Source organism: Coptis chinensis, chromosome 8, assembly GCF_015680905.1.
Source record: "Coptis chinensis isolate HL-2020 chromosome 8, ASM1568090v1, whole genome shotgun sequence".
Lineage (NCBI taxonomy): Eukaryota > Viridiplantae > Streptophyta > Magnoliopsida > Ranunculales > Ranunculaceae > Coptis > Coptis chinensis.
The window spans coordinates 97,444,633-97,472,555 of record NC_141463.1 but is presented as its reverse complement, the minus strand read 5'-3'; the positions used below and the strand labels follow the sequence as shown (position 1 = coordinate 97,472,555).

The 27,923-nt window shown below is 38.7% G+C and overlaps 3 protein-coding genes and 1 pseudogene across 4 annotated transcripts in view; 3 read left to right on the top strand and 1 right to left on the bottom strand.

The window, feature by feature from the left end:
* Nucleotides 1-989: 989 nt before the first annotated feature.
* Nucleotides 990-1,880, top strand: LOC147484877 (protein FAR-RED ELONGATED HYPOCOTYL 3-like). Its single transcript, XM_086579838.1, has one exon. The coding sequence runs from the start codon at nucleotides 990-992 to the stop codon at nucleotides 1,878-1,880; it is 891 nt and encodes a 296-aa protein (XP_086435964.1).
* Nucleotides 1,881-2,769: 889 nt separating this feature from the next.
* LOC147484876 (uncharacterized) lies at nucleotides 2,770-3,542 on the top strand. Its single transcript, XM_086579837.1, has 2 exons — nucleotides 2,770-3,128; nucleotides 3,230-3,542. Exons 1-2 carry the CDS (start codon nucleotides 2,770-2,772, stop codon nucleotides 3,540-3,542), a joined length of 672 nt encoding a protein of 223 aa, XP_086435963.1.
* A 1,601-nt stretch (nucleotides 3,543-5,143) lies between these two features.
* Nucleotides 5,144-27,923, bottom strand: part of LOC147484874 (uncharacterized) — a 29,444-nt gene continuing 6,664 nt past the window's right edge. Inside the window, exons 3-7 of one of the 2 annotated variants that reach the window (XM_086578146.1) lie at nucleotides 7,487-7,893; nucleotides 6,764-7,401; nucleotides 6,519-6,684; nucleotides 6,289-6,430; nucleotides 5,144-5,524 (exon numbers count right to left, since the gene is read on the bottom strand). In XM_086578146.1, coding sequence (XP_086434272.1) covers nucleotides 5,490-5,524; nucleotides 6,289-6,430; nucleotides 6,519-6,674 — 333 coding nt within the window. In that variant the 5' untranslated portion in view covers nucleotides 6,675-6,684; nucleotides 6,764-7,401; nucleotides 7,487-7,893 and the 3' untranslated portion in view covers nucleotides 5,144-5,489. Of the gene's footprint in view, nucleotides 5,525-6,288; nucleotides 6,431-6,518; nucleotides 6,685-6,763; nucleotides 7,402-7,486; nucleotides 7,894-13,462; nucleotides 15,329-27,923 lie in introns of those variants that run through there. The other variant, XR_015205126.1, reaches the window with a different exon arrangement.
* Nucleotides 11,254-12,742, top strand: LOC147484875 (eukaryotic translation initiation factor 3 subunit C pseudogene; annotated as a pseudogene).

Here is a 27,923-nt window from a genome sequence, read left to right as displayed (position 1 = left end):
GTTTTTCAATTTGGAGTTTTCGGAGTTTGGAGTGTTTTTCAACTTAGTTGGTTTCGGACACTGTTTCACGAAGGTATTTGTTCACCAATTTCTGTTTTGTGTTTTGTTGAGTTCGTGGGCTGGGCTTTAAGGACACAAATAATAGTATGTCACGGTAGGAAGTCACGTAAGGGATGTCACTCTTGCCAGGCTATATATATATATATAGCCTGGCTCCTAAAATGACCTTAAATAAGGACCAAATCTAAAATAGCCCACAACTTCACCTACAAAATGATTTAAAACCTAATGTTTTGTGGATATGGTCTACTAACACTAAAAAACATCTCTACAAAAGTTCAACTCGTTTGATATCCTCTATCTAACTTAGATAAAAATTGTTGTCCACTTTTGAAAAAAATATCTAACTGTCCATAAATGTCTAGTTTTTGCAATCATTTTTTATCAATGTTAAAAATTGTCAAACAAATTGAATTTTTGTAGAGATATTATTTGTGGTTAGTAGATCATATCCATAAAATATTAGGTTTTAATTCATTTTGTAGGCGAAGTTGTGGGTTGTTTTAGAGTTGGTCTTTATTTATGGTCCTTTTAGGAGCCGTGCTGTGGAAGTTTCGAATTTTAATAAATGCCTATTTTTAAGGAGTCTCTCAAAGAGCACAGTTAAGAAAAAAGTGGGATATATATAAAAGTTTGTGATTTTAGCGATTCATTTGTTACAGATGTGGTAAGCCATAAAATTTCAGTTTATTAATCAAAGAAATGCTTGTTTTATCTGAGTTAATGATATTATTTCATGTGATTTTGTCTGGCTAATTTAGGTGTTCCCATCTCATAATGAAATGGTGAATTGGGTCCAACAAGTGGGGAGAGGTTTGGGCATGATTATTGTCACTGGGAGGTCAGATCTAAATACCAGTGGAAGGACTCCAAGATTCTTTTTGGAATGTCAGCACTCTAGTGAGTATCGAGTGCATGTGAAAAAAAAAATGGTAAAGGAAATCACTTCAAGCAAGAGGAAGAGAAACGCGGGAGCGAGAAAGTGTGGTAGTCGATTCAAAATAAGAGGAGTTTTTGTTCCTTATTCAAAAGATTGTTGGAAAATTGAGGTGGTTTTTGGTCGTCACAATCATTCTGTTGTTGTACAGCTAGAGGGCAACTCATATGCCAATAGATTAAGAGTTGAAGAGAAAGCTTTAGTTGCTGATTTGATGAAAGCAGGGATGAGACCCAAGAATACTGTTAAGAACCTTAAGGAAAGATTTCCAGATAATACATCGACCGTACAAACTCTATACAACTTTCGCAAGAAAAATAAAGTAGAAGTCATGGTAAGTATAACAGAAATGCAACAACTTTTACATTTGATTTCTCAGGAAAGGTATATTCACCATGTTAGATGTGGAGACAGTACAGATGAGGTTAGGGATTTGGGTTGGGCGCATCCAGATAGCATATCTTTGTTCAAGTGTTTCACATATGTCTTCATCATGGATGCCACCTACAAGACGAATATGCATGACTATCCATTATTCGAGATTGTAGGTGTCACCCCTACTTACAAGACTTTTTCAAAATTTTATTGTCTAATGCAGAGAGAAACTACAAATGGCTTTAGTTGGGCACTAGAGAAATTTAAGTTAATGTTGGATGGCTTGACACCTTTGGTAATGCTGACTGAAGTTGATGCTGCTTTGATGAAAGCTTTGGAAGTTGTCTTCCCTCAAGTTACTAAATTGTTGCGCCGATTTCACATAAATATGAATGTTGCACATAGGGTGAGAAAAGAGCTTCCTAATGTGGAATCGTGCCAAAAAATTTCTAGTTTGTGGGATCGTTTGGTAAGTTCTACAACTGATGTGGAGGTGGAGTGGCAATGAAATTATATTGTTGAGAAGTTCAAGGAGTTTCCAGATTTGATTGATTATCTTCAAAACACATAGATGTCTTGCAGAGAAAAATTTGTTGATGCTTGGTCAGATCGTTGCGTGAACTTTGGTGAGAAGACCACGAACCAAGCTGAAGATGCACATGCTTCACTAAACAGAAGCTTAAATGGAAGAAAAAATTATACATTCCTTGACATGTGGGAATTGATACATCCTAATGTCCCTGCTCAAGTTATCTAAATTAGAGCTTCGTTTGAGTAAAGCTTGAACAACATTAGGCATGCACATAGGATTGCTTTGTTTGGTGAAATTCAAGGCTTTGTGTCAAGGAAAGCGATGGATCTATTGCTTGAAGAGAGAGAAAGATGTGAAAATGTAGGAAGTTCTGCAAAAAAGTGTGGTTGTGTTCTCCGTCTCACACATGGGTTACCATGTGCCCATTCATTGAATGGTCTTATTAAGAAAGGGGGAAAGCTTACTATGAACCTGATTCACCCATTTTGGAAGAAGCTAAGTACATTACCTAACCCAATTGATCGAGGTGAGCTAGACTACCAAGATGAATTTGCTTTGTTTGTTGACCATTACCAAAATTCTTCTGCGGATCAGAAAAAAAAAAAAAAATTGTTGCAAAGATCAAGGGAAATAAGTTGTCCGCAAAATACTTGGTTGATCCCTCCTCAAACAAAAGTGAAACCAAGGGAAGAGCGGTTGGTAGTCTTGGAAAAAAAACTAAAGGGTCAATGAAAAATGAAAGTAAAGATGAAGACTCGAAAAAAAAAATCCTTCGGCTTGGGAGAGATCGCTACCTCTTATAGTACCAACCAATGAATCAGTTGCTTCTGTGCAACATGCTCCGAAGAAACAAAAAATATCTTAAATGCAGAAAGCTCCTAAGGAATCTCCGAAGAAGGCTTCACAAAATGTTGTTGCTCCGAAAAATGTTATTGCTCTGAAAAAAGCTCCAAAAAATCATGTTGCTCCGATAAATACGAAAGAAAAATATCTTCCGCTTGTGCATGAATCTTTTCGCCAATATGTAAAAGATTTTGAAAATGTGAGCGGTGATGGAAACTGTGGTTTTCGGGCAGTTGCAGTTGGTATGGGATTTGATAAGGAGATGGGGTGGATACAAGTGAGGCAAGACTTGGTTGAAGAGATTGACACATGGAGGCACGATTTATATGATAAAATGTGGCACGATGATGGAGCCTCAAAACTTTGCACAATCATCGATTGGTATAAAATCTCATGTTATTCCTCAAAATATATGTTGATGCCCGAAATCGGTTATTTAATTGCTAGTAAGTATAATGTGGTTTTTTTTTATCCCCCCCTAGTGGCATACATTCTTTTCTTCCATTGCACTCAAGTCCTCCAAGTAATCCTAAAATAATTGGTGTTTTGTGCAACAAAGACAATAACCATTATGTCAATGTAAAACTCTACCAGAATTGTCTATTCCCTAGACCTATGACTTCATGGAAAGATTTTGTTTTTCAAGGAGGTGGTGAATGGAGAGATTGGGCATTACCTAGAGTCGATGCATACACGGAGGCTTTTAGGAACCTTCAACTTCTGACAGATGCTGGAGTTGAACCCTATCCAATTATCCTATCTAACGTTGATGATGATGATGATGATTTGATGTAGTTTTTCAGTGAATGTAAGGCTAAACTTTTGTAAAATGATGTTTACTTGTAACTTTTTTTGAATGGTGGTTACTTGTAATTTTTTGTAAATGGTGGTTACTTATAATTTTGTGTAAATGGTGGTTACTTGTAATTTTTTGGAATGACGAGAATGTAATGAAAAAGTGAATATCAATTGTTAATCATCTTTACTTTATTTATTAAATGTTGAATTCTAAGGAAAACACTTACATATCTTTACGTTGTTAAGTTTAAGAGTATCAAAAAATATAGTGTGCATGTGTTTGCAAATGTCATAGATTTAATGCCTTTCACCTCGTTAAGATTGAATTGTACCAAGCAAACCACATAGGAATTATCGAAATGGAACAATATAAATGACCAAATGACCAAGTGATACTCGATTTTAAGACTGCACGCATGTTTATGGATTCAAATGTTAAATGCAAAAGAGACTGTGTTTATGAATATATTCAAATGTTAATGATCTTTACTTTGTTTATTAACTATGAAATTTGAAGGAAAACATTTGTATATATCTACCTTGTTAAGTTTAAGAGTATAAAAAAGTAACACTTTAAAATGTATCAAAATAGGCACTCACGACAGGCACCCACCGTGAGATAGATTAATTGACAACAGGTATCCACCGTGGAAGATTGAATCTCACGGCAACTCAGAAACGTGGAAGACTGACTTTCCCGGCACAAGGGTACCGTGGGTGTCTATTTTCCTACTGGAATGCCTCGGCAGCCAGGTGCCGCCAGCAGAACAAACCCACAGCATAAGGGTGCCGCCAAAAGATGGCAAGCAACTGTCGTAGCTAACTTTTTACTTGAAAATGATTGAACCCTTGCTGGAATGCCACGGCATAAAGGTGCCGCCAGCAGAACAACTCCACAGCACAAGGGTGCCGCCAAAAGACCACATGGACGACAATCAACTATCGTAGCTCACTTTTTACTTGAAAATGATCGAACCCTCTCTGGAATGCCACAAGGTTTGAGTTTAAGCTGAGGCAGCTCTGTTCACTCTACTAGCAAGTATGCTCCATTGATGGCAGAGGGAACTAGCCTTCTATGTAAAATCTTGCATCAATGCATACGCTGTTACGCTGTGCATATTTTTCAATTAGGCTGAACTAGTTATGTAGATTTGTTGTTGGCATTTCTAAAGAAACTGTTTCCAAATGTCCCTGCATGTCATTTGTTACATGCTCTTGACATTCACTAGGTAATTGATGTTGTGCATGCTAACATGCCTTATGTGTATGAAGGCAATGTAGTTGGGCGTTGGGTTCGTGTAGCGCAACCACTTCATTTGCAGCAAGGATACAATGAATTGGCTTCATTTGCCGTAGCTCATTTTTTACTTGGTTTATTCAGTTGAGAGTTTAGATTAGAATTTTTCATGGCGGATTAGAATTTTTCAAGTTTGGTACGTATTTACGCTTCAAACACTTTAAAAGGAACTGGACAATATTTCAACACTTTTCATATCAATAACAAATTTTAGCAGAGTTTCGTCTATATTTTTAACATTAAATCATAAAACATGTCATACGTGAAAACAAGTTTCACAAATATTTGAAGAGCCCAAGTTTTGTACACCATTATATATTCCAACACTCATCAGAACTATTTCTTTCTACTACCTCGACTTCGACCTTGCACTCGACCTTGAGTTGGACCTAGACCTATAGTCTTTCTTTTCTTCACATTCACAGGACCGCCATCATTCGAAACAACCACAACGCAACCTTCATTCTCAGGACCACCAACCGAATTTGTCGATGCAGAAGTCGCAAAAGAATCATGAACTGAATCTTTGGATGCAAAAGATGCAGAAGGGATCTTTGGATGTAGAAGACGCAGAAGAATCATCAATCGAAAGTATTTGGTATGCTTCGGTTATTTGCGCAATAGCACTTCCCCCATCCATCACAGTCTTAAAAATGTTCTTTGCTTTTGATATACGAGAAATCTGCAATTTCATCAATTCATATACTTTAGAAAAAAAAAAAAAAAAAAAAAAAAAAAAAAAAAAAAAAAAAAAAAAAAAACACGACAAAAATAGGAACTAAAAGTCACGACAAAAATCTGAAGACATGATCGATAATAAAAAAAAACAAACTAAAAGTCTAGGGCAAACATATATTTCTCAAAACACAAAAAGGTAAAAGTTGTTTGTAAGCCAACTTCAAAAAAAAAGACATGAAACTTTCTTTAAATTCAAATTTAAAAGACCACACTGATGATCAAAGGGTTTAGCATATAGATATTGAAAGTCCACTAGCTGCAAACACAATCGAGTGTTATAATGTAACGTGCAAAAATAAAAATAAAAATGACATGACATGATCAAATTCCAGTAACATCAGAAAAACAGTTTATGGTATGCGCAGTCTTGGGAAACAATTCATATAAAATTGAATATAACTCCAAATCAGTCAAATCCAAATCCTATGAATTCAGACACATATCTAGATTTAGTCTCAAGAAACTTTTATCTAATCAAGTACCTAACTTAGACACATATCTTGAACACGAGGGTGGCACTATAATACCACTTGATATATTTGGGATCGCAGTCTGAAGAATCAACAACAGTCGTTCCACGCATTGTCTCGTTTAACACATGGTTAAACCACTGTGACCACTGATGCCCCTGAATGTTTGGGTAAATGATTTTGTAATTATGAGGAGTACTCATGTCAATTTCCAGTATAAGCGGCTCGAGTGGAATACCTTGAACCCTACCAAATTGGTGTAATACCCGATCTGGATGATAAGCAGCCAAATCATCAAGACAACAAAGGCATCCACTGAAGAACGAAACCTCATCAAAAGAAAAAGATGCCCGCACGTCTCTATAAGGATCCCAAGTTACCTACAAAAGAAAATCACAATTCATATTTAAAAAGGCACAACTATACAATCTAACATGATTTTTAATATATATGGAATTTAAATCTTACATCTCTTGCTTCCACCTCATCAAGCTCCTCTCGAACTGAAACCAACCTTGTCATGATATCACCTGTACTGGTCCCAACGAGCCACCTTTTCATGCGTGGCATGTCTATAGTATATTCAGAATTATAAGGGTAGCCGGAAGCAAGGAAAATGCTCATATACCCATGCCTGAAAATATTTAAGTCATACCACAACCAATGCTACAAAATACCAAAAAAATAAAAATAGAAAACATTTTAACACATACCTCAACCAAAGCTACAAAACCACAAAATTGTCTTACGTCGTGCTGAGAAGCAAGGCTTAGTTGCTTGTACAAATACGCTCCGCCAGACATACCCCAAGCAAAATCTTTCACTTTTTCCAAATTCAACAAAAACTTTATGTATGCCACATATATTTTATCACCGGACTTATTTGGGAAGAGTACACATCCAAGCAAATATAATAAATAACCCCTCACACAATTATCAATTATTTCGCTATCTTTACTGTTTTCCTTTCCTGCCAACTTAGAACGAAACCAACCCAAAGACACAACCTTACCAGCACTACCACAATCGTCTAACTCTTCATCTATCTCGGCTTATGTTATAGCTGGAGATAACCCTTGCACTAGTAATTGTTTAACATCTACCTTTTTAATATTGACTTCCCAACCAACGCTTCATCCCTAATCGGAAGCCCAGTAAGTTGTTTAATATCATCCAATGCCACCCCTCGATGAAAGCACAAAGAACGACTTTGTTAACATACCTAAGGGTGTGCAACAAAGGGGGAAAGGCCTGAATCTTTAACCTTTTGCCAAAATGTTGTGCATTTTCCCTCCACAACCCATGCCAACATCTTCATTGCATGTTGGTGAGTTTTCAATACTCCGCGCTCCTACAAAACACATATTTTCTCATTACAATGAACACAAATGAGTTATATATAATAAAATAAATACGTTATTGCATAAGTAACACACCTTTCCCAACCAAACAAAGAAAGATACATGCTCATAATACCACCTCAAAACAGAATCTCTACCATTTGTCGTTGGGCCTCCAGGTAATGGACCCTCTTTGGGATATTCTTCTCTTACATCGGGACTCTTGGCTTTTTCCTTCTTCTTTTTCAATGAAAGTATAAAAGCTTTGTCAGAGTATTCTTAAGCCCCTTCTTGACAGTTTATGGAATTGCTTTCTTCCAAATTTTCTTCCACAGAAACAAAAACACTTGGAATTTCTTCTTCAATAACATTCTTACCCAACTTTCTTTGATTGTGGTTTTTACGGAAAGAAGCAGTTTGAGGTTGCTTGTCAGCTCTTGACAACTTTGCAGCACTAGGTTGCACTTAGGAAGCCTTTGCACCTCTAGTTTTAGGAGGCATCACTACAAAAATCATACAATTAATCATAGTTTATTCTTTAAGAAATTTGAAATGATAAGCAGTATAAACAACATCATCGCAATTATTTAAAATGGAATAAAAAAAATCAAACATTTGATATATATTTAGCAAAAAATGCAACATCCATTTAGTTTCAATAAAACCAAACTAAAAAAAATTACAAAAAAAAACTTCATTTTAGGCATTTCATCAAATATCTAGCGCACTTTATCCAACTTATATTTCATACAACCAAAACCAACTTCATTTCAATCCAAAATAATCAACAAATTCATCTACGCAATCGCTTGAAGTTCTTTTACGCATTTAATCAAAAACAACAATGCACTTTACAATCAGTTAAATCAACATTAAACCAAGAATAGCTAAAAACTAAAACTCTAAAAATTCCCATTGCAGAGTAACAATTAATAGAAATTTTTATGAAACTGGCGATACTGTAAATTTGTAACTGAACTGTAAACTAAAAATAAACTATTAAAGTTTTTTCAAATATACAAGTTAGTTTTTTCAAATTTATCCGATTTAATTTATAAGAAATCATAAGAACAATTACCCAACTTAATTTACATAACAAATTGCGAAGAATAAAAGTCAAAATTGAATAAGAAATTGAATGAATGACAAGAGGAGTAGATGAATACCGAAATGTCCGAATTGAAATTGAAAAAGAAGATGAAAGGTGCAAATTCAGAGGAGCGGGAGAAAACGCCAATGTTTTCTATTTTGAAGAAGAAGTAGCCGCCAATTCTTTCTTTTTTGTTTTGTGTTGGGGTCAATTCCAAAAAGTGGGGTGGGGTGGACGGAAAATGTCTTATTAAATGGAGGGGTGCCAGTACTATAGATTTAGGGAAAGGGGTGCTAGTCCTATTTTATGGGGTGTCAATACCACGGTGAACCCATACATATTACGTGATGTGCAAGAAAGGAATTGTGGGATGGTAGTATGGTATAAGGGTGTAATACCGGGCGGGGCGGGTCAACCGCGGGTCAAATAGTGATGGGTCAAGTCGGGGCGGGTCTAGATGATACAAATCCAGTGGTCCCGACGGGGCGGGGTGAGTTGAAGTGTCATGTTTTAGTACCATCACCCGGCCTGTTGGGTCAGCTTACGGGGCGGGTTTTGGGCGGGTCATCCAGGTCGGGTGGAAATTATCATTTTAACACAATTTCACCCAAAAAAAAACTTTCTAATTCTGCAAGTAATATATTTCCAATTCACAATATAGAGAAAAAAATAGAATCAATCAATAAAAAATAAACAAAAATAAAAAAAAACTTGAACTTGAACCCAAAATCATATCTGTAAATTTAAAACATTTTTCTCGTGATTTACCATTTGTAAATTGATTATTTTCCATAACATGATAAAATGAAGATGGAAACGAGGATCTATGGTACAAAACAATAAAATATAAACTAAAAGAATTCAAAATTAATACAAGGATGAATGATTCATTTTCTCCAAAATTCGAAAGTCGAATTTGAACTTTTGATATTTGCCCAATGTTCAAACTTGAATATGTAAAATTGATGTTGAACTCATAAGTTTGTATTCATATATCTCAAATTCCTACAAAAGTTAAAAAAAATATATAAACAAAATACAAAAATATTAGAGTTAGAGTCTTGAAATTGTGCGGGTCAACGGGGTTGGGTCAACGGCTTTTGACATGGTATGGGTCGGGTGGCTTGACGGGTCGGGTTTGAGCATTGAACCTACACCCATAGCCCGACCGCATAAAAATGGTGGCGGGGCAGGACGGGTCTGTTTTCGGGTCGGTGTGGGTTTGGGTAGCGGGTGAAGACCGGGTACCCTACTCGATGATGGGTCAACGGTTTTTTTTTAACTCCTAGTATAGTATGGTACACAATTGAGTTGGAAACAAATTTGAATGGCAATTGCGTCTATTCCTCTATTTTATTCCCAGTTTTAGTAAATTACATCTGCAAAACATATCGAAACATAGTACAAAATATCATAATATAGGTATTTATCGATATTCAATTTCTGGATATGTATCGTGGATATTCCTCCTCTTTGGGAATATTTGACATTGTTTCACATGCAAATATCGTGGATATATTCAAAATATCGACAAATATCGTGGATATTGTGGATATTTATTGATATATCATGATACATTATTTATATTTATTTGAAATATAATGGTAAATATTAAATAAAATTGTTATATACACAAAGTATCGCCAAATATCTCCAAATATCTCCAAATATCACAAAATATCGTAAATATTGTCAAAATATCACTGATATTTATAGTCGTATATATCTCTAAACATATCATGATATTTATATATCTTTATCTGAATCTGGATAGATATCCCCATATATTTGGGGATATTTTGTACTATGTATCGAAGAGTCGGGCTGAAACCGATTATAGTGATTGAGATTGGGTTATAAAAGGATGTTGCTCGTTAAACCCTCAAACTAGTTATATTATATTATTATTCCCTTTTCTTTACCCTATTTTCAGATTTGGTCATTAAATTCCACTGCTTCCGAACCCTACCTACAAGAAGTAAAAAATAGCTTTTAGTATTGTTTGATATATTGTTGTAATCATGTATACGATGACAGCAAGTGAGAAAAAGGATATTCCGTTTTCTAGCGACGATGAAACAAATTCGATCGAAGAGGAGGATGAAGTGACTGATGATGAAGTGACTAATGATGAAGTAGTGATTCGGAATGTGGATCGGGAATTCGATTCGGATTGGGAAACGGATGAGGATGATGGGATAAAATACGAGAAGCCACAAGGGGATAGTTGGACGAAGGAGATGGATAAGATCAGAGGATATTTTGAGGATCCTAGTAAGATTGTTACATTTGATATGATTAACAATATTTTTATAGCTACTAGGGTTCGGAAAGGAATAGCAAGGCTTGAGGAGATAGAACAACTCACGTTGTTGGTAGAGTTTGCAAAAATACCAGCCCAAAAGGTTGACATCCTTGTCTATATTGTATGGACTCAGCTTAAGGTGGTTCCTCGTGGACATGTTCCAGTCACTGTGTGGAAAAAATGCATGCAAAACATGCTTGACATAGTCGATATCCTTGAAGAGAATTTAAAGATTGTATTAGATGATTCCGTAGGAAAGGATATTAGTAAGGGAATAAACTGTGATGGAGAGGTACGGATCTGGCGGGCAAACTTGCCTGATTTGTATGCATGGGTCGCTTTTGAATTTTGTATTGGTCTGAAATCAGCGAGACTTGAAAGTTGGGCATATAAATTGTTGCACGAAGAATGATGGAACAATTTTACAACTAAAAACTTGTTGAAGCTGCAATTGTTGCACGAAGAATGATGGAACATTTGTACTATAAACCCCGAGAGGCTTATGATGCCAGACAGAAGGTGGAGCTGTTCAAGTGTATTGGTGGCCAACACCTTCTCTTATTTCCAAACATGCACAACAACGACCCACTTTTCCGGAGAATGGCAGCGCATTGATGGCTGAGCTGCGTGCTTTTATTGACAAGCACGGGAATGATGCGGCTAAGGTTGATGCTATGTTATTTGCTATATATCACCACGCCATCAATGACGAGTTCTCCGTATCAAGAGATTTACTCTTGATGAGCCACTTGCAGGATAAGGTTCAACATCTGGACGCATCAACCAAAATACTATTCAACAGGACAATGGCTCAGCTTGGTTTATGTGCATTTAGAGCCGGACTCATAGCAGAAGCCCACAGCTACCTTTCTGAGTTATATGCTGATGAAAGCATTAAGAAGCTGCTTTGTCAAGGTGTCTCAGATTGCAGCTGCCATTACAAAACTCAAAAGCAGGAAATTATGGAAGCAAGGAATCAGATGCCTTACCACACGCACATAAATCTCGAGCTTTTGGAGGCTGTCCATCTGATATGTGCTATGCTTCTGGAAGTTCCTAATATGGCAGTGAAGACTCATGATGCCAAAGGGAAAGTCATAAGCAAGACATTCCGTAAGCTGTTTGAGGAGAGTCAGAGACAGACTTTTACACCCTCCCCTGGAAATGTTTGTGATTATGTAATGGCTGCCTCTAGGGCCCTTTGCCAGGGAGATTTCCACAAATCCTTCAATTTAATCAAGTCCTTCGATTTCTGGAGGTTCCTCGGGAACCGGGATAATGTCCTTGAAATGCTTATGACCAAGATCAAAGAAGTGGCCTTAGAGAATCCGCCTGTTCGGTTATAGCTCACTGAGCGCGGACCTGCTAACCACCTGGTTCAACTTACCCGAAGATCAAAGAGCACATCATAGTGAGCAAGATGATGATTCGATCGTGGAGCTTCATGCAAGTGGGAGCTTGCATGCACGTCACATTGTAACAAAGCTACTGGCACTTGTATCCTAGTTGACTAAAAAGTCTTCAATCGTTGCTGAAAGCAATTCAAAATTCGTTGAAGCTAGGACATGAAAAATTGAATGGAATGCCCCCATGTCGCTGGCGAAGATTGAGGGCTCTTCTGGAGATCTCAGGACCAAATTGTGATTATTGTTATATTCTGCCCACTTTGAACACTGTCGGTGCTAGTTTTGATATGAAATATTTAGATCCTTCAGATGTAGAATGTTCAAGAAATGTGAACGTGTATTTGTGCCGGCTTAGTCCAGTGATCAGTATTGATATGAAATATTTTGATCCTTCAAGTTAATAGGACAGAACCAATGTAATTCCTACTTTTATGGTGTGCAGCTAGATAGCGTACAATGTCTTACCTTGTTTGTTCTGCAGACTGTGGTTTAGTTTCTATGAAGTATGTAATACTGAAATTTGATTATAGAAGCTCACTGTCATCCCTGAAGTCACAATTGAATTTTGAAAGTTTATTAATTGTTAAGTTCCATGTTAGTGTGCTAAAAAGAAATACTACTTGGTTGACGAACGGTTTGATGTAAATGCAATATAAAATCTCACTTTATACTCCCCCTGTGAGTTTCATTAAGTACTAGTTTCTACTGAATTACAATCTCAAATTTGGTAATATGCATTTCCTGGTTGGTTTGTCGCTCTCACTGCTGCACATGCTTTAATTAGTATGCGCTCCAAATACTAGGAGCGAGGTTTCGTATTAGGTTCTTTGGGAGCACTTGTCACTTTCACTTGCTGCTGTTGTCAGTATCTTGTTACAGGATTTCTTTCTTGTTTTGCAGGGATGGTTCTCGTTCTAGTATGCAAATTTGTTCTCTGAAGCGTTATCAATCTCCAGTGCTTTGAGGTTCTAATATATCATTGCCTGAGTACATTTTTAAAATTTGAGACTGCATTTTCTCATAAATAACAAGGTGCGCATATTGGTATGCAGGTTGGCAACGTGGAGGGGATAGCTGAGATTGAGAGCTTTTCATTGAAGGTTAATGTTTAGTTTATTATGTGATTTGAGAGTAATCCATTGTATGTTCATTTTCAATTATAATTCGGGGTTATGAATACAAAGTATTTGTTCACTGTTTATCCAGGGTTATAACTATAACGTTTGCAGGATCTTGCATCCAGTTGACTGAAAAATTATTATTGCTTGCAGAAAGCTTGGGTTGTCATATGGTCAAGGACCTTTAGAGCGAATGATAGCATGGCTCTCCGTGGATCTTTCGGTGATGAAGCACATGAAGTTTGTTTTGCTGTTGTAGTCGTAATCAAGGGGCTTTTCCCGTATCAACTTAACATAGATGCCGACTGCAGCCCTAGAGGATAGGTCAGTTCAGATTCTTTTGTTCTGAATCCAGTTGACTTGCTTTCCAGCAGCATTACTGTTTGCAAATTTATTTTTGTTGTTTTCTTTCTCAACATGTCTTAGATTTTTCGGTATATTTGAAAACCATCAATACACATGACATTGAGATAAATAATTATGAGTTTCGGAATAATTTTTGCTCCCTCTCTGAATTATAACTTGATATTGTCCCTATTTGTCTCTGTGACGTATTTCGGATTGAGTGATTTGATTCAAAGCATTTAATTTAACGCGAACAATCGAGATTCGAGGTCATAAATTTCTGGGGAAGAAATGGGGTTTTTTTTTTTTTTGTAACTGCATTTCCTTTGTTTATCTAACATTGCGGAAAATACATACAGCAGTTATATCATTGAAAACTAGACTAGCAATATTAGGGGGTGGTCTATTACACCATACAAAAGTATGTCCCAGAGACATACATTGTAACGGTTCCGGCAAATTTGTACGAGCTACCATTGGTTTTAACCATCATTCCTTAATACACCCAAAGCATTCCTTAATACACCACCAGCACCTGCCGGACCAGGATTACTGAGAGAGGAGCCATCAACATTAAATTGAGATGGGGGAGAGGAGGGAAAGTCCAACAAATTGCAACGGAAGTGGAATTACTGCTGTGTGTAGAGAATTTCAGACTAGAATGCAGATTCAGTAACTCACTAGAAAGCCGCTGAACAGTTCGAATGACATTGAGAGGACTGGGTTGTGTTTGAAAGCGATATTTATTCCTCTCCAACCAAATCAGCCACATAGTAATAGCCAATAGGGAACAATATAGCCTGGTATTGAGAATCATTTGACGTGCGAATCATAGAGAATATATCCAATAGCCAGTACTTCTCCTTGCAGAATCTATAGCTTGAGAAAAATTAAGTCCAAACCAGACTGGACGAGCAAAAGGACACTGATCAAGTAGGTGCAACTGAGTTTCCTCCTGTTAGTGCATATAAATAGCAAGTAGGATTGGAGAAAAATCAAAGAGGCCAGATAGGGATGACACTTCTAGGAGTTTGGTTTGGGCCTATGACAGTTCACCTGAGGACATGTCACAAAAGAAGCAACTGATTTTCACCTTGAGTAACTCTTTCAATCTCACAGAAACATTGGAGGATGCTTGAGCGTAAATATCATTCACTGTTACTTTTTGAGGGAATTCATCTGTCCCCGTTTATCATAATGTCGAGTAGTTGTGCTAAGTGACATTTGTTGTTTTGATCTTTCTTCTAGTTTTTCCTGATTAAAGTTTGAAAATGTAGATCAACTGTTTCTACTACTTTGCTGCTGATGCAACTTGAATTTGGAAGTCAACTAGATAACGCTGGCGAGCTACCCCAGTTTGGAGTTAGCACGGTTTTACCTCTCCAAAAATCCAAAAAAAAAAAGTACCATAGTGTTCCTCTTTGCAACCTACATTTTGTGAAAAGTGAAAAAATGGCGTTTTTGTTACTTTCTTCTCCCCTCCATTTTCAAACGATTTCAGGAAATAAACCAAAATCTGTCTTCCCTTTCCCTCACACTCAGTTTAAACCAATGCCACCACTTCACTTAATTTGTACCCGATTTTCCAGTGAATCTGTGAAGTTTAATTTGCTCTTTCCAGTGAATCTGTGAAGTTTGCTCTTTCCAGTGCTCTTGCTATTGGATGATCAGTCACTGGTAAGTATAAAACTACTGTTTTAGAAACCATCCATACAGAATATTTTGTTTTTTAGATTGTGATTTAGTTTCTTTGAAGTATTTAATCTTGAAATTTGATTGAAGAAGCTCACTGTCATCCCTGTAGTCATAATTGATCTTTGAAAGCTTATTAAAATTTTAAATTCCATGATAGGGTGCTAAAACGAAATACCAGTTTGGTGTAAATGCAATATAAAATCCTTGAGTTTTGCTCTTTCCAGTGTTTTTGCTCTTGGACTTTCACTCACTGTTAAGTATACTACCATAATAGTAGTACCTTTGTAGAAACCATCCATAACATTGAAATTCATACTTATAGATCGCGGTTCAGTTTCTATGAGGTATGTAATCCTGAAATTGATTGAAGAAGCTCACTGTTTAACCTATAGTCATAATTGATGTGGAAGGAAACTTATTATCCAATGAGCGGAGCGAACGTTCTAGGCCAGGGTAGTGTGTGTGGCCCAAAATGTTGTTTGGTAGGTTTCTGTCTGACTGTCCACGTTCTCTCCCATCTCTCTTCTCTCTGCCAAACTGAGAACTCTTTTCTTCTAAAAAACTCCTCTCTCTCTCTCTCTCTCAATCACTCGATTGTTTCTCCTCTTCCATCTCTCTCAATTACTCGGGTTTGCTTTGTATAACGAAGAAACGCCCCAACATCACAGTCCTTTGCATTGAATTGTTTAACATTTTGTAGAGATACTTGAAAAGTTTGTTGAGGGTTAAATTGGTTGCTTCTTTGTTTGGTGCACCAAGTTATCAATTCATGGATTCTTAGAGAAGTTGCATGCACTTTTATTGAAGAAAATCTCACATGAGTGTTTTTTTTTTCGATTGATTCTGTTATGTCGAGTAACTTAAGTTTTCGTCCTTTCATGATATAGTTACTTGTACATGGAATGAAATTGGTTTTTAAGAGATGGGTATGCTTAGTTGGGTTTTTTATTATTTTTTTTATTTTTTATTTTTTTGCAAAAATGCAAGCGGTTTTGTATTAATATAAAAATAGTTATTTACACTCTTCTCTTAGACTCTCAGTCTCCTCTAAATCATTCACCTACAACTCTCAGCCTATGACATAAGCCATGTAAGGCACACTTGACATATTGTCATCATCTACTACGGTTCACATAGTTCTTGTATATCTTACCCTCTCTTATCCTCCAAAATAATCTTTGCCATTCCCTTATGTAGGGGTGATGTGGAGTATATTGTTCCTTGTGCTCAATTTCTTTGTTAGACTCTTTATGAACTAGTACCATGGCTACTTCTGCAAACTCACCTATATTATCCCATATTGCATATATTTCATTCTCAACCATCCAAGGAATCATCATTTTCCTATTCAAAATCTCTATAACTCCTTTTTGACTAGAAGCTATCTTGATTCTTCTGTATCTTGCTTGTCTGCATAGCTTGATCCCTTCATGTATGGCAGTGAGCTCTTGGTGTAGTGTTGTTCTCCCCCCCCTCTTGCAGCATGACATGCTACAAGATTGCCTTTGTGATCTCTAAGGGTGTTGCCCCTCCCTGTTTTATCCTTCTCAAGACTGCTTGCCGTATTTATCTTAATGAGTCCTTGATCTGGTGGTTCCCATTTGATTAGGAAGATTTTGTGCCTCTTGAATTGTGCTTGTATACCCAATCCTCGTGCTATGTCCCTGTTCCTAGGGGTGTCCTCTATATTTTTGGCTATGTGATGTAGGACAATAAGGATGGGTTCTATAGAATTAGGAAGGCTATCTAATTAGTAGTTTCTTATTTGAGTTTAATTAGAATTAGTATTTTTCTTTCTTAGTTATCAAGTATGGTTTATCTATATAAAGAGGCCAATGTAGTTTGGTTAGGGATCAATCAAAAACCAATTATCAAATATCAAATCTCCAAAATCCTATTATACTTTTCTCCATAACTTCTACAATTTTTCAAACTTCAATTATTCTTCTTGATTCTTAATGTAGATCTGACTGGCGAAAGCTTCAGTTAAATAGAATCTACATTTTAATTGAAAAACAATTAAAAGACGACCTAAAAATCACTCTTTTATTGAATCTCTCAATCACAAATCATACACATAAAACACAACTACCCAAACTCTAACTACAAGCCCGTTATTTAAACTAAACCTAAAAAACATAAACCAATAGTAACACGACATGTGTCACAACTAACTAATGGACTCGAACCATGGGCTTCGACTCAACTAAGGGGCTCACGCTCATAAAATGTAGAGGGAACATAGGTGCACACCTATGTCTTCAAAGCAACGAACTCATGTTCTACATCATTCTCTCCAAGTTGAAGAAGCTTGTCCACAAGCTTGTTGACATGAAAACCCACCAGTATGCAAAAGTTCTTCATTATATACATCACCCTCCTGGGGTTCGGAGGAATTCGACCTCGAGTTTTGGCTTTGTATCTACTCACAAAGGGAATAATGCACCACGATGTCACAAATGTGCACTGTATTTCTCTGCTTTGCCGTAGAGAAAACGTCTCAATGTTGGGCAGAAAAGGATCCACATAACCACTATCGAAGAGTACTGACCCATACGATATGGGAGGCCCAAATCCAGAATGTCGCATTGGCATTCCAACAACAAATTGATGTTCACTAAAAGTCGTCCCAAAAGAATTTGTGTGTGGGCTTCCTTGGACCTATTTGTCACAAGCCCATAGTGGTGAGCACTGCTGCTGATGGCATTTGTAATCATGCTCAAGATACAACACAACGGCTTCAGAAGTTCCTTCCTTCTTTTTGTTGTCATCGATAACAACTGGTGTTTTACGTTGGGCTGTAGAAGCTCCACCAACGATGGGGGGTTTGGGCTGCAAAAGCTCCACCATAGCCTCCCTCAGTCGACTAGTTGCTTCTTCTAATCGATCAAACCTGTTTTGCATTAGCGTTTCTTTCAACTCTTCTAATCGAGCAACCCGAACTCTAGGAGTTAATATGAATCCATGAGTTCTCCATGAATTCTTCATCTCTGACGTTGTAGACATATCTTGATCTACAAGAATAAAATTGGATTCGCGATGAACGGTAACCGAGTGAACAGTAACGCATAAATAGTACATGATGAAGCGGTGTTTTCGATTGAACGATATCGCCAAATAGTAACCCCGGAATTAATTTGCTCGATGCAAATAATGTAGATCTGACAGGCGGAAGCTTCAATTAAATAGAATCTACACTTTAATTGAAACACAATTAAAAGACGACCTAAAAATCACTCTTTTATTGAATCTCTCAATCACAAATCACACACATAAACACAACTACCCAAACCCTAACTATAAGCCGGTTATTTAAACTAAACCTAAAAAGCATAAACCAATAGTAACACGACATGTGTCACAAGTAACTAATCGACTCGAACCATGGGCTTGGACTCAACTAAGGGGCTCACGCCCATAAAATGTAGAGGGAACATAGGCGCACACCTATGTCTTCAAAGCAACGAACTCATGGTCTACATCAATTCTATTCTTTATTTTGAGGATCTCCGCATCCTTTAATTTCTTTCTAAACCCTTGTTCCTTATCAATTGGTATCAGAGCCTCAATTTCTAGATTCTTATTTGGAAATCGATCCACCATCCACCAAAAAAATAAATAAAAACGCTTCCGCACAAACCAAACACAAACAAAAAAAACACGTCATCTTCAAAAATTCACCCAGAACAGGATACTTGGAGCTAGTCATCGTGCCATACACCATTGAAAAGCTACCGAAGTCTAGTTTCTAACAAAAAAACGTTGAAACGTTTCAAGGTCTGTAGAGGAAGTTATTCCTGTTTTCATCCAGCATGTTCGTTTTGACAGATTTCTAAAAAAAAATCAAAGTTCTTCATCAATGGCTCCAAACAATCAAGATTTCATCACAAGGGAAGAGTTTAATGCTCTAAAACAAGTAGTAGAAAATCAAACTCAGAAAATTGATTCTTTTGATGCAAAATTAGATTCAAAGTTTGAAGCTTTTGAGACGAGATTCATGAATATATTAAAAGAAACCATTGCGGGAAAAACACCATCTTCAACTATTTAATCCCCAAACAAATATCTCTCTTCCATCCAAAAAAAAACCTCCACTTTTGATGTTTCCACAACCCCTAAAAACTCCACCTTCCCTGGAGATGTAGCTCAAATTTTACCTAAAACACTTATTTCCATCACCGAACTCCTTAATCAATCTTACAAATCAAATTCTTCCATCACAAAGTTCTCTTCCTCATCTCACACCAACGATACCACGAGCATCGATTAGGATATTAATGAAGGAGAGTGGAGACGCAAGTTTGATGAAGATAAGAGACTCAGTCGAGATTCAACAAAGATCAACTATGGAGCCATCCCTGAATACAAACTTAAGGCAGATATAAAGTTTTCAGGTAATTTCAAAATTAAAGATTTTCTTGATTGGATTTATAAAGTTGATAGGTTTTTCAAGTTTATGGATGTTCTTGAAGAGAAGCAAGTCAAGAGGTTGTTTACAAATTGAAAGGGGTAGCCGCAGCATGGTGGCTTTCGTTTATTGAACAACGACAACTTGTAGGTAAACCTAAAATTCTTACATGGAATCGTATGAAGAGATTGTTACATGCTAAGTTATTACCTAAGGATTATCGCCAACAATTGTTTTCTAAGTTGCAAAATTGTCGACAAGGAGCTGGAACTATTGAAGAGTATATGACTGAATTTTATTCACTTATTGCTCGTAATGATGTGTGTGAAACTGAAGAACAATTGATTTATCATTTTATTGGTGGCCTTAATCGTGTTATAAGTAATAGCATGCTTTCGTCTACATACACTATGGCTGATACGATTCAGGTGGCTATCAAGATTGAGAGTTCTTTGAATCAGTTACCATCTCCCCAATTTTCCCGTCACTACAACAATTATTCCCGCTCTAACCATTCATATGACCCAAATCCATATTCAACTCATTCTCATCCTAATACCTCTACCCATTTTCCACCTCCTACTTCCAGCTCCCACAAATCCCCACAATACCATAATCCATCACCTCAAATGTCTGAACCACTACTACCCTTACCAAATATCCCTCCTTTTTCCACCCCATCACCCCAACCTAAATCTTAATTTCAAGCTAATACTCGTCCACCTTATAACCAATCCAAACCAAACACTCGCCCAAACCAAACCTATACTCAAACCAGCAATCCATCTCAAAATCCTTATGCCAAACACAGAGGAGAACATTGTAACAAGTGTGGTAAGCCAGGCCATTCTTCTATTAAATGTCGTAAGCAACAATTTCTTGGCTATACTGAGAACACTAACGAAGATGATGTTGATGCGACTCACAATGACCAAGTGGAACAAGATATTGCTTATCAGATTTATGAGGTTGAAGGTGACCCTATTGATGTTTAGTTAGTTCTTCATTTTATCAACTCGAGGTTGAGTTGTTTTAAAAGAAGGGGTGAATGATGTAGGACAATAAGGATGGGTTCTATAGAATTAGGAAGGCTATCTAATTAGTAGTTTCTTATTTGAGTTTAATTATAATTAGTATTTTTCTTTCTTGGTTATCAAGTATGATTTATCTATATAAAGAGGCCAATGTAGTTTGGTTAGGGATCAATAAAAACCAATTATCAAATATCAAATCTCCAAAACCCTATTACACTTTTCTCCCTAACTTCTACAATTCTTCAAACTTCAATTCTTCTTCTTGATTTTATTCTCTCTTTTGAGGATCTCCACATCCTTTCATCTCTTTCTAAACCCTTGTTCCTCAAAACTCTCTTGATTTCCTCTTGTACACCTTTGCTGATCACTCGTGCATTGGTTCTCTTCTTCTTTTATCTTCGATTATTTCTCTCTCCACAGCATTGCATAGAATGCATTTTGAATGATCAATGATATTCAACTGCATTAGTTTGTTTTGTGTCAATAAAGCTCCAGAGTAAACTTGCCAACTCAAGAACTTGTGCCTTGGTGCACCAAACCAATTTACTCCAAGCCACCTCTCGATCTTTCCTCATGATGGCATCATACCCAGACTTCAATGTATATTTCCCTGAGCTTGTTTCTGTCCAGTACCATCTGTCTCCCATGCCTCCTCTGTGAACCTTTGTTTTCTTTATTTCATCTTTGATGGCAGGTAATAAATTTACATTGTCACAGTTCCAAATGTGTCCTTGCAAAATGCAACTCACCTTGGCTTTGTCGGGTATTCCTGATGCTTGTCTAGCATGTTGATCTACCAGCTGTGCTAGCGGTTTGTCAAGCACCCATCTCTCATGCCAAAATGCATGACGTGTCTTTCCCATTAGTAATCAGCTTCTTCATCATCCCCTGTGCAGCTACTCTATTCTGTAGTATCTTCCTCTACGAGCATGAGCAGTCTTGGGGTTCTTTCATTGTCCAAAACTCCTTTGATTTGATGTTATTCTTGCTCATCCATTTGACCCGTAAGTTCTCTTCCTCAGTCATGAGCTTGAATGTCAGACCACAAATTGCAGCCTTATTCCATGCTGCCAGTTTATTGATTCCCAACCCTCCATTGCTTTTTTCTCGGCATAGAACTTCCTCACTGACATGGTGTATCTTCTTGTTCATCTTTGATCCTGCCCATATAAAGGTGGTGCATTCTTTGAAGTTCATTTGTGATTGTTTTAGGTAGTATCAGAGTCGTCCTTACCCAGTAGAATTGTACATTAGTAAATCCGATTTCACGATTCGCGTCGCCGATATGAGAGTACTCTTGCCCTCCATGATGTTATCCTTTTTGACATAGCTTCAATAAGAGGATTACAATCATCGGTCTTAATCTTGATGCTACCCGATTGGCATACCTAAGTGCTTGGTGGTGGTGTGATCAATTTAACTCCAATGGCTTTTGCTAGGTCTTGAGCCCCTTCAGTTGATAGTCCTGCAACAATAATGTTACTCTTCCTGTTGTTCATGTGGAGCCCAGAATATCCTTCAAATTCTTCAAGAATTTGTACAATGGCCCGAGTGGATGAGATTCTACAGAAGACTATCAGGTCATCGGCAAAGCATAGGTGGGTTATAAGGGCGTTAAAGCATTTTGGGTGAGCATTGAAGCTTCTCTTCTGCCTTCCTTGTTCTAGCCTCACTGCGAAAGCTTCCATAATCAATACAAAAAGGTATGAGGATAGTGGATCCCCTTGCCTTATGCCTTATTCTCCTTTAAAGCACCCCACTGCTTGCCCATTCACCATAATAGAGTATGAAGGTGTTGTGATACAAGCCCCGATCCACCGTACAAACTTATGGTGAAATCCAAGCTTAACAAGGATGTCAATGATGACTTGCCATTGTACATTGTCATAAGTCTTTTGTAAATCTATCTTCAGTGTGCATCTTGGTGAAACTCTTTTCCTCAGATAGTTCCTCATAAACTCATGTGATAGGAGTAGATTATCCTGGATTTGCCTTCCCGAAATACATGTTGATTGGTTCTCCTATATGAGTTTGGCTATGTATTTCTTCATTCTGTTTGCAAGCACCTTTGATATAGTCTTATAGACATTACATCATGCAATGGGTCTATTGTCTTCCACCTAGTTAGGGCTATCAACTTTGGGCACCAGTGTGATGTTAGTTGCATTGACAAGGCTGAGGTGGAGGATGAAGATATGGAGACGCTGTTGGGGACCATGGACATGGCTGCTTGTTTGGTGAGCTCTTCATGCGTTATGTTTTTGTTTCTGTTACTTGGGCAACTTTAACTTTAGTATTGTACTTGTAGTTTTTTGCAAGGTATGACAAATTGAAGAACGCTGTGCAGCATGCTGATACTGACGCTAACCCGCACGTCGAGTTGGGATGTATGCGAGTTGCATGGGGAGTTGACAAGAAGAAACTGGAGGTGATGACCAAGAAGTATCGGGATGCTACTGACGAGAACGTTGTGCTGGTTACCGCTATGACTAAGCTGTAAAGGGAGCTAACTAAAGTGACTGAGTATGCCAAACAATGTCAGGGAGTGGCGCACAAGGCGCAAGATGCGTATACCATGGCCTGTGTCCAATATGCCGAGCTGGATGAGAAATATCACCAGCTGAAAAAGGCAAGTGATGGCGAGGAGCAAGGCCCAGGTATGCGTGTGGTGTTGAGATCTGCCAGGCACACCCCTTCGACTAGCGTTGCCCCAAAAGATAAGCATGTTGTGGCTGATTCTTGATTGTGAATTCTCCTCTTGTCGTTGTCAGTTGTTGAAAGTTTATGAATATTTTGTAAGTTCTCCTCTCTTATATGAGAGTTAACAATATAGTTGTGTCTTCAGGCTTACCTGAGCAATTCGCCATTTTGATACAGAGAACTGGTTTCTACGAAAGTGGTAGTTCTATGTTTTGTTAAATTGTAAAACGTACCGATCTAGATTTTTTGGGTAGACCAAGCAGATCGGTGGAAGTAGTTTCTTGGCATTGGCCGAGTATTTCTATTGACCGTGTATGGAATGCATGTTTTTGGTTAAATGCTTATAGCTAGTTACCTGTTTATAATGCTTATGGTATGAAATGGTGAAGGAGCCTGAGGTTTAGCTTAAAGAAGCGTTGCTCTCGTAGCTATCACTTTCTTTCGTGGTTATTACGCTATGATGTAAGGCTCGCTGAGAGCATTCTAGTCAATCTGAGCTTATCATTAAGAATTTGCCACTAGGTGGGTTGGGAAGGCGCTGGAGCCTGTAAGCTCAAGAGAGCATTCTGCTCACAGAGAGCGTGTTAGCTTATGAAAGCGCATTGCTCACTGAGAGCGTTCTCGCTGAGTCGATCCTAGAAGTATAGGTCCTCGACTAGCGAGACTCGGAGAGGCTATGGAGCCTGTAAGCTCCAGAGAGCGTTCTGCTCATGGAGAGTGTGTTGGCTTATGACAGCGCATTGCTCACTGAGAGCATTCTCGCTGAGTCGATCCTAGAAGTATAGTTCCTCTACTAGTGAGACTCGGAGAGGTTGTAGAGCCTATAAGCTCAAGAGAGCGTTCTGCTCACGGAGAGCGTGTTGACTTATGAAAGCGCATTGCTCACTGAGAGCGTTCTCGCTGAGTCGATCCTAGAAGTATAGGTCCTCGACTAGCGAGACTTGGAGAGGCTGTAGAGCCTGTAAGCTCAAGACAGCGTTCTGCTCACGGAGAGTGTGTTGGCTTATGACGGTTGCATTGCTTCGCGAGGCGTTCTCGAGTCGATCGATCCTAGAAGTATAGGTCCTCGACTAACGAGACTTCGGAGAGGTCGTGGAGCCTGGAAGCTCCGAGGCGTTACTTCTCCGCGGAGGAGGCGTGTTGGCTTATGAAAGCGCATTGCTCGAGGCGTTCTCATTTGAGTCGATCCTAGAAGTATAGGTCCTCGACTAACGAGACTCGGAGAGGCTGTGGAGCCTGTAAGCTCCAGAGAGCGTTCTGCTCATGGAGAGCATGTTGGCTTATGAAAGCGCATTGCTCACTGAGAGCCTTGAAACTTTGGAAAGCGTCGATAGTGCAAGTGTACTGGTCGTGCTTGCGATGCGAATTGGGTGACTTTCCATTGCAAGTAAATGGAATAGATTGTAATAACAATCATAAGTAAATTAACTTTGAATTTACAGCAAAAGAAAACATGGGATATACAACAATGTAATTTTATTGATAAAACTTCTTCAACAAGTAAGTGTTCCAAGATCGTGGTAATATTTTCCCTTCTTGGGTTTTGATCCAGTACGCTCCATTGCCTACAACGCGTTCCACTATGTATGGGCCTTCCCATGTTGGTGCTAGTTTGGAGTCATCTTGAGTCTTTTTCAGAACTCGATCGAGGATGCACTCGCTTGTTGTAGGACTTCTTCAAAATTTGCTGATAGGATGCTATTCTGATGGCTGCTAGGTCGCGCCGTTCTTCCAGCAGATCAACCTCTTGTGCTAAGACGGAGTCGTTGCCTCCAGACTCGACAAGTTCTAACCGAGTAGTAGTGACAGTCAGTTTGGTGGGGATAACGGCTTCTATGCCATAACACAAGGAGAATGGCGATTCACCTGTACTTGAGCGAGCTGTGGTGTGATAAGCCAACAAAATGTTCTCTAACTGATTTGGCCATTGGCTTTTGTTCTTTTCAATCTTTTTCTTCAAATTTTCTAAGATTGCTTTGTTGCTGGCTTCAGCTTGACCATTACTCTGGGCATACTGGGGAGTGGAAAAGGCATGAACGATCTTCCACTTGGCCAGAAATTCTTTGACCGTTTTGCCTTTGAACTGGGAGCCATTGTCCATCACCAGTGTGTGCGGCAAACCAAATCTGGTGATGATATGAGTCCATATGAAGTTTCTGACATGGGACTCTTTGACATTTGCTAGTGGAATAGCTTCGACCCATTTAGTGAAATAATCGGTTGTAGCTAAGACGAAGCGTAAGCCGGTGCTTTTCTGTGGGATGAATGGTCCCATGATGTCCATGCCCCACATGTGAAATGGCCAAGGGCTCACAATGTTAATCAACTCACAAACTGGTTGTATGATGTTGTGGCCAAAGGTCTGGCATTTGACGCACTTGAGTGTATATGTTTTGGCGTCGATCTGCATGCGAGGCCAAAAGTATCCCTGGGAGATCGCTTTGTGAGCCAAAGAGCGACCTCCCACATGGTTTCCACCCTCTCCTTCATGAATCTCAGCGAAAATCAGTTGGCCTTGTTCTGGGCTTATGCACCTCAAGTGATGGCCGCCAGCGGACTTTCTGAACAACTTGTTATTGAGCATGCAGTAACGGTGCGCCTGATATGGGATTTGCCTAGCCTTGGTACACTCTTCTGGGAGCGTGCCGTGTTGGATGTATTCAATGATGGGCTGCATCCATGTTTGGCTCATCAGATTGGCAGAGAGCGGGCACAGGTCGTTGATTTCTAATACATGGTCTACTTGATAAGCAGGTCGGTCAACTACTTCAATGAGTAATTGTCTAGGGGCGCAGTTCGGTGTTTGAGTGGCCAAATAAGCTAAATTGTCTGTGTGACGGTTCTTGTCATGCAAGAAGTGGTGTATCGTGGCTTTTTTGAAAGAAGGAAGTAACTGATTAACGACTTGAAGGTATTTAGAGAGGTTACCTTTGTGGGTAGTGTACTCTTTTGCAATATGGCGAACAACCAGTTGCGAGTCACTAAAGACCTGAAGTTCCTTTACACCGAGTTGCAGCGCCATCACGAAACCCCCATAATTAACGCCATTACTCGGGCCGTTGTTAGAGGCGAAAGTCGATGCGAACTGATTTCTCGACCATGGCTCCATCTGGGGATGCTAAGACGACTCCGACTCCACTTCCTCCAGGGTTACTAGAACCGTCAACAAAGAGAGACCATATTGACTTGGTAGCTTCCTTTGTGGGTGCGACCTCTGCTTCTGGTTCCCAATTTGGGTCATCGATAGGGAAATCTGCTAGGAAATCTGCCACGACCTGCCCTTTCTGTGAAGTGCGAGGGACGAACTCCATGTGGTGTTCTCCAAGCTCTTCAACCCATACTGCCATGCGAGTTGTCTTGTTTTCTTTGTGAAGAATTTTCTTCAAAGGAAGGTCGGTGAGAATCTTGATTGGATGCGCTTGAAAGTAGGGCCTAAATTTTCTTGCCGAGTATAACAATGCGAGTACTGCTCTTTCAATGTACGAATAATTTTTTTTCAGCTAGAGTGAGCGTCTTACTTGTAAAATAGATCGGTTTCTCTGAGTTGTTTTCCTCTTTAAAAAGAACCGAGCTAATGGCAAAGTCTGATATCGCTAAATATAGCCCCAGCGTTTCGCCATCCTTAGGCTTGGCCAGGACGGGGGGTGTAGTCATGTACTCTTTGAGGGTGAAGAACGCTTGGTGGCATTGATCGTTCCACGAAAACTGCTCACCCTTTTTAAGAAGTTGCAAGAAAGGTCGGTACTTGTCTGATGCCCTCGATATAAATCGGTTGAGTGTCGCGACCATTCCTGACAACTTCTGAATTTGCTTCTTTGTCTGGGGATCAGGCATGTCCAAGAACACTCGGATTTGGTCTGGATTAGCTTTGATTCCTCTTTGTGATACTTGGTACCCAAGGAACTTCCCGGAGGACGCTCCAAAGAGGCACTTCTCAGGATTAAGCTTCATTCGAGTTCGGCGCAACCTAGAGAACGCTTTTCGAGATGAGTGAGGTGGTCTTCCACTTTCTTGCTTTTGACAACCATGTCGTCAATGTAGACTTCCATGGTGTCACCTAACATATCCTGGAACATGTCAGTGACGAGATGCTGATATGTTGCGCCAGCGTTCTTAAGTCCGAAGGGGAGAACGTTGTAACAATAGATTCCTTGTTCTGTGATGAATGATATTTTCTCTTGATCTTCTTCAGCAAGTGGGATTTGGTTGTATCCACTGTACGCATCCATGAAAGAGAGGAGCTCATGGCCACATGTCTGATCTACGAGTCGGTCTATGCGAGGTAGAGGGAAGCTATCCTTTGGCGTTTCCTGATTAACATTAGTGAAATCGACGCAAAGATGAACTGTGTCGTTCTTTTTTGGAACTGCGACGATGTTAGCGATCCAGTCTGGATAGTCTACTTTTCTAATGAAATCGACTTGCTTAAGTT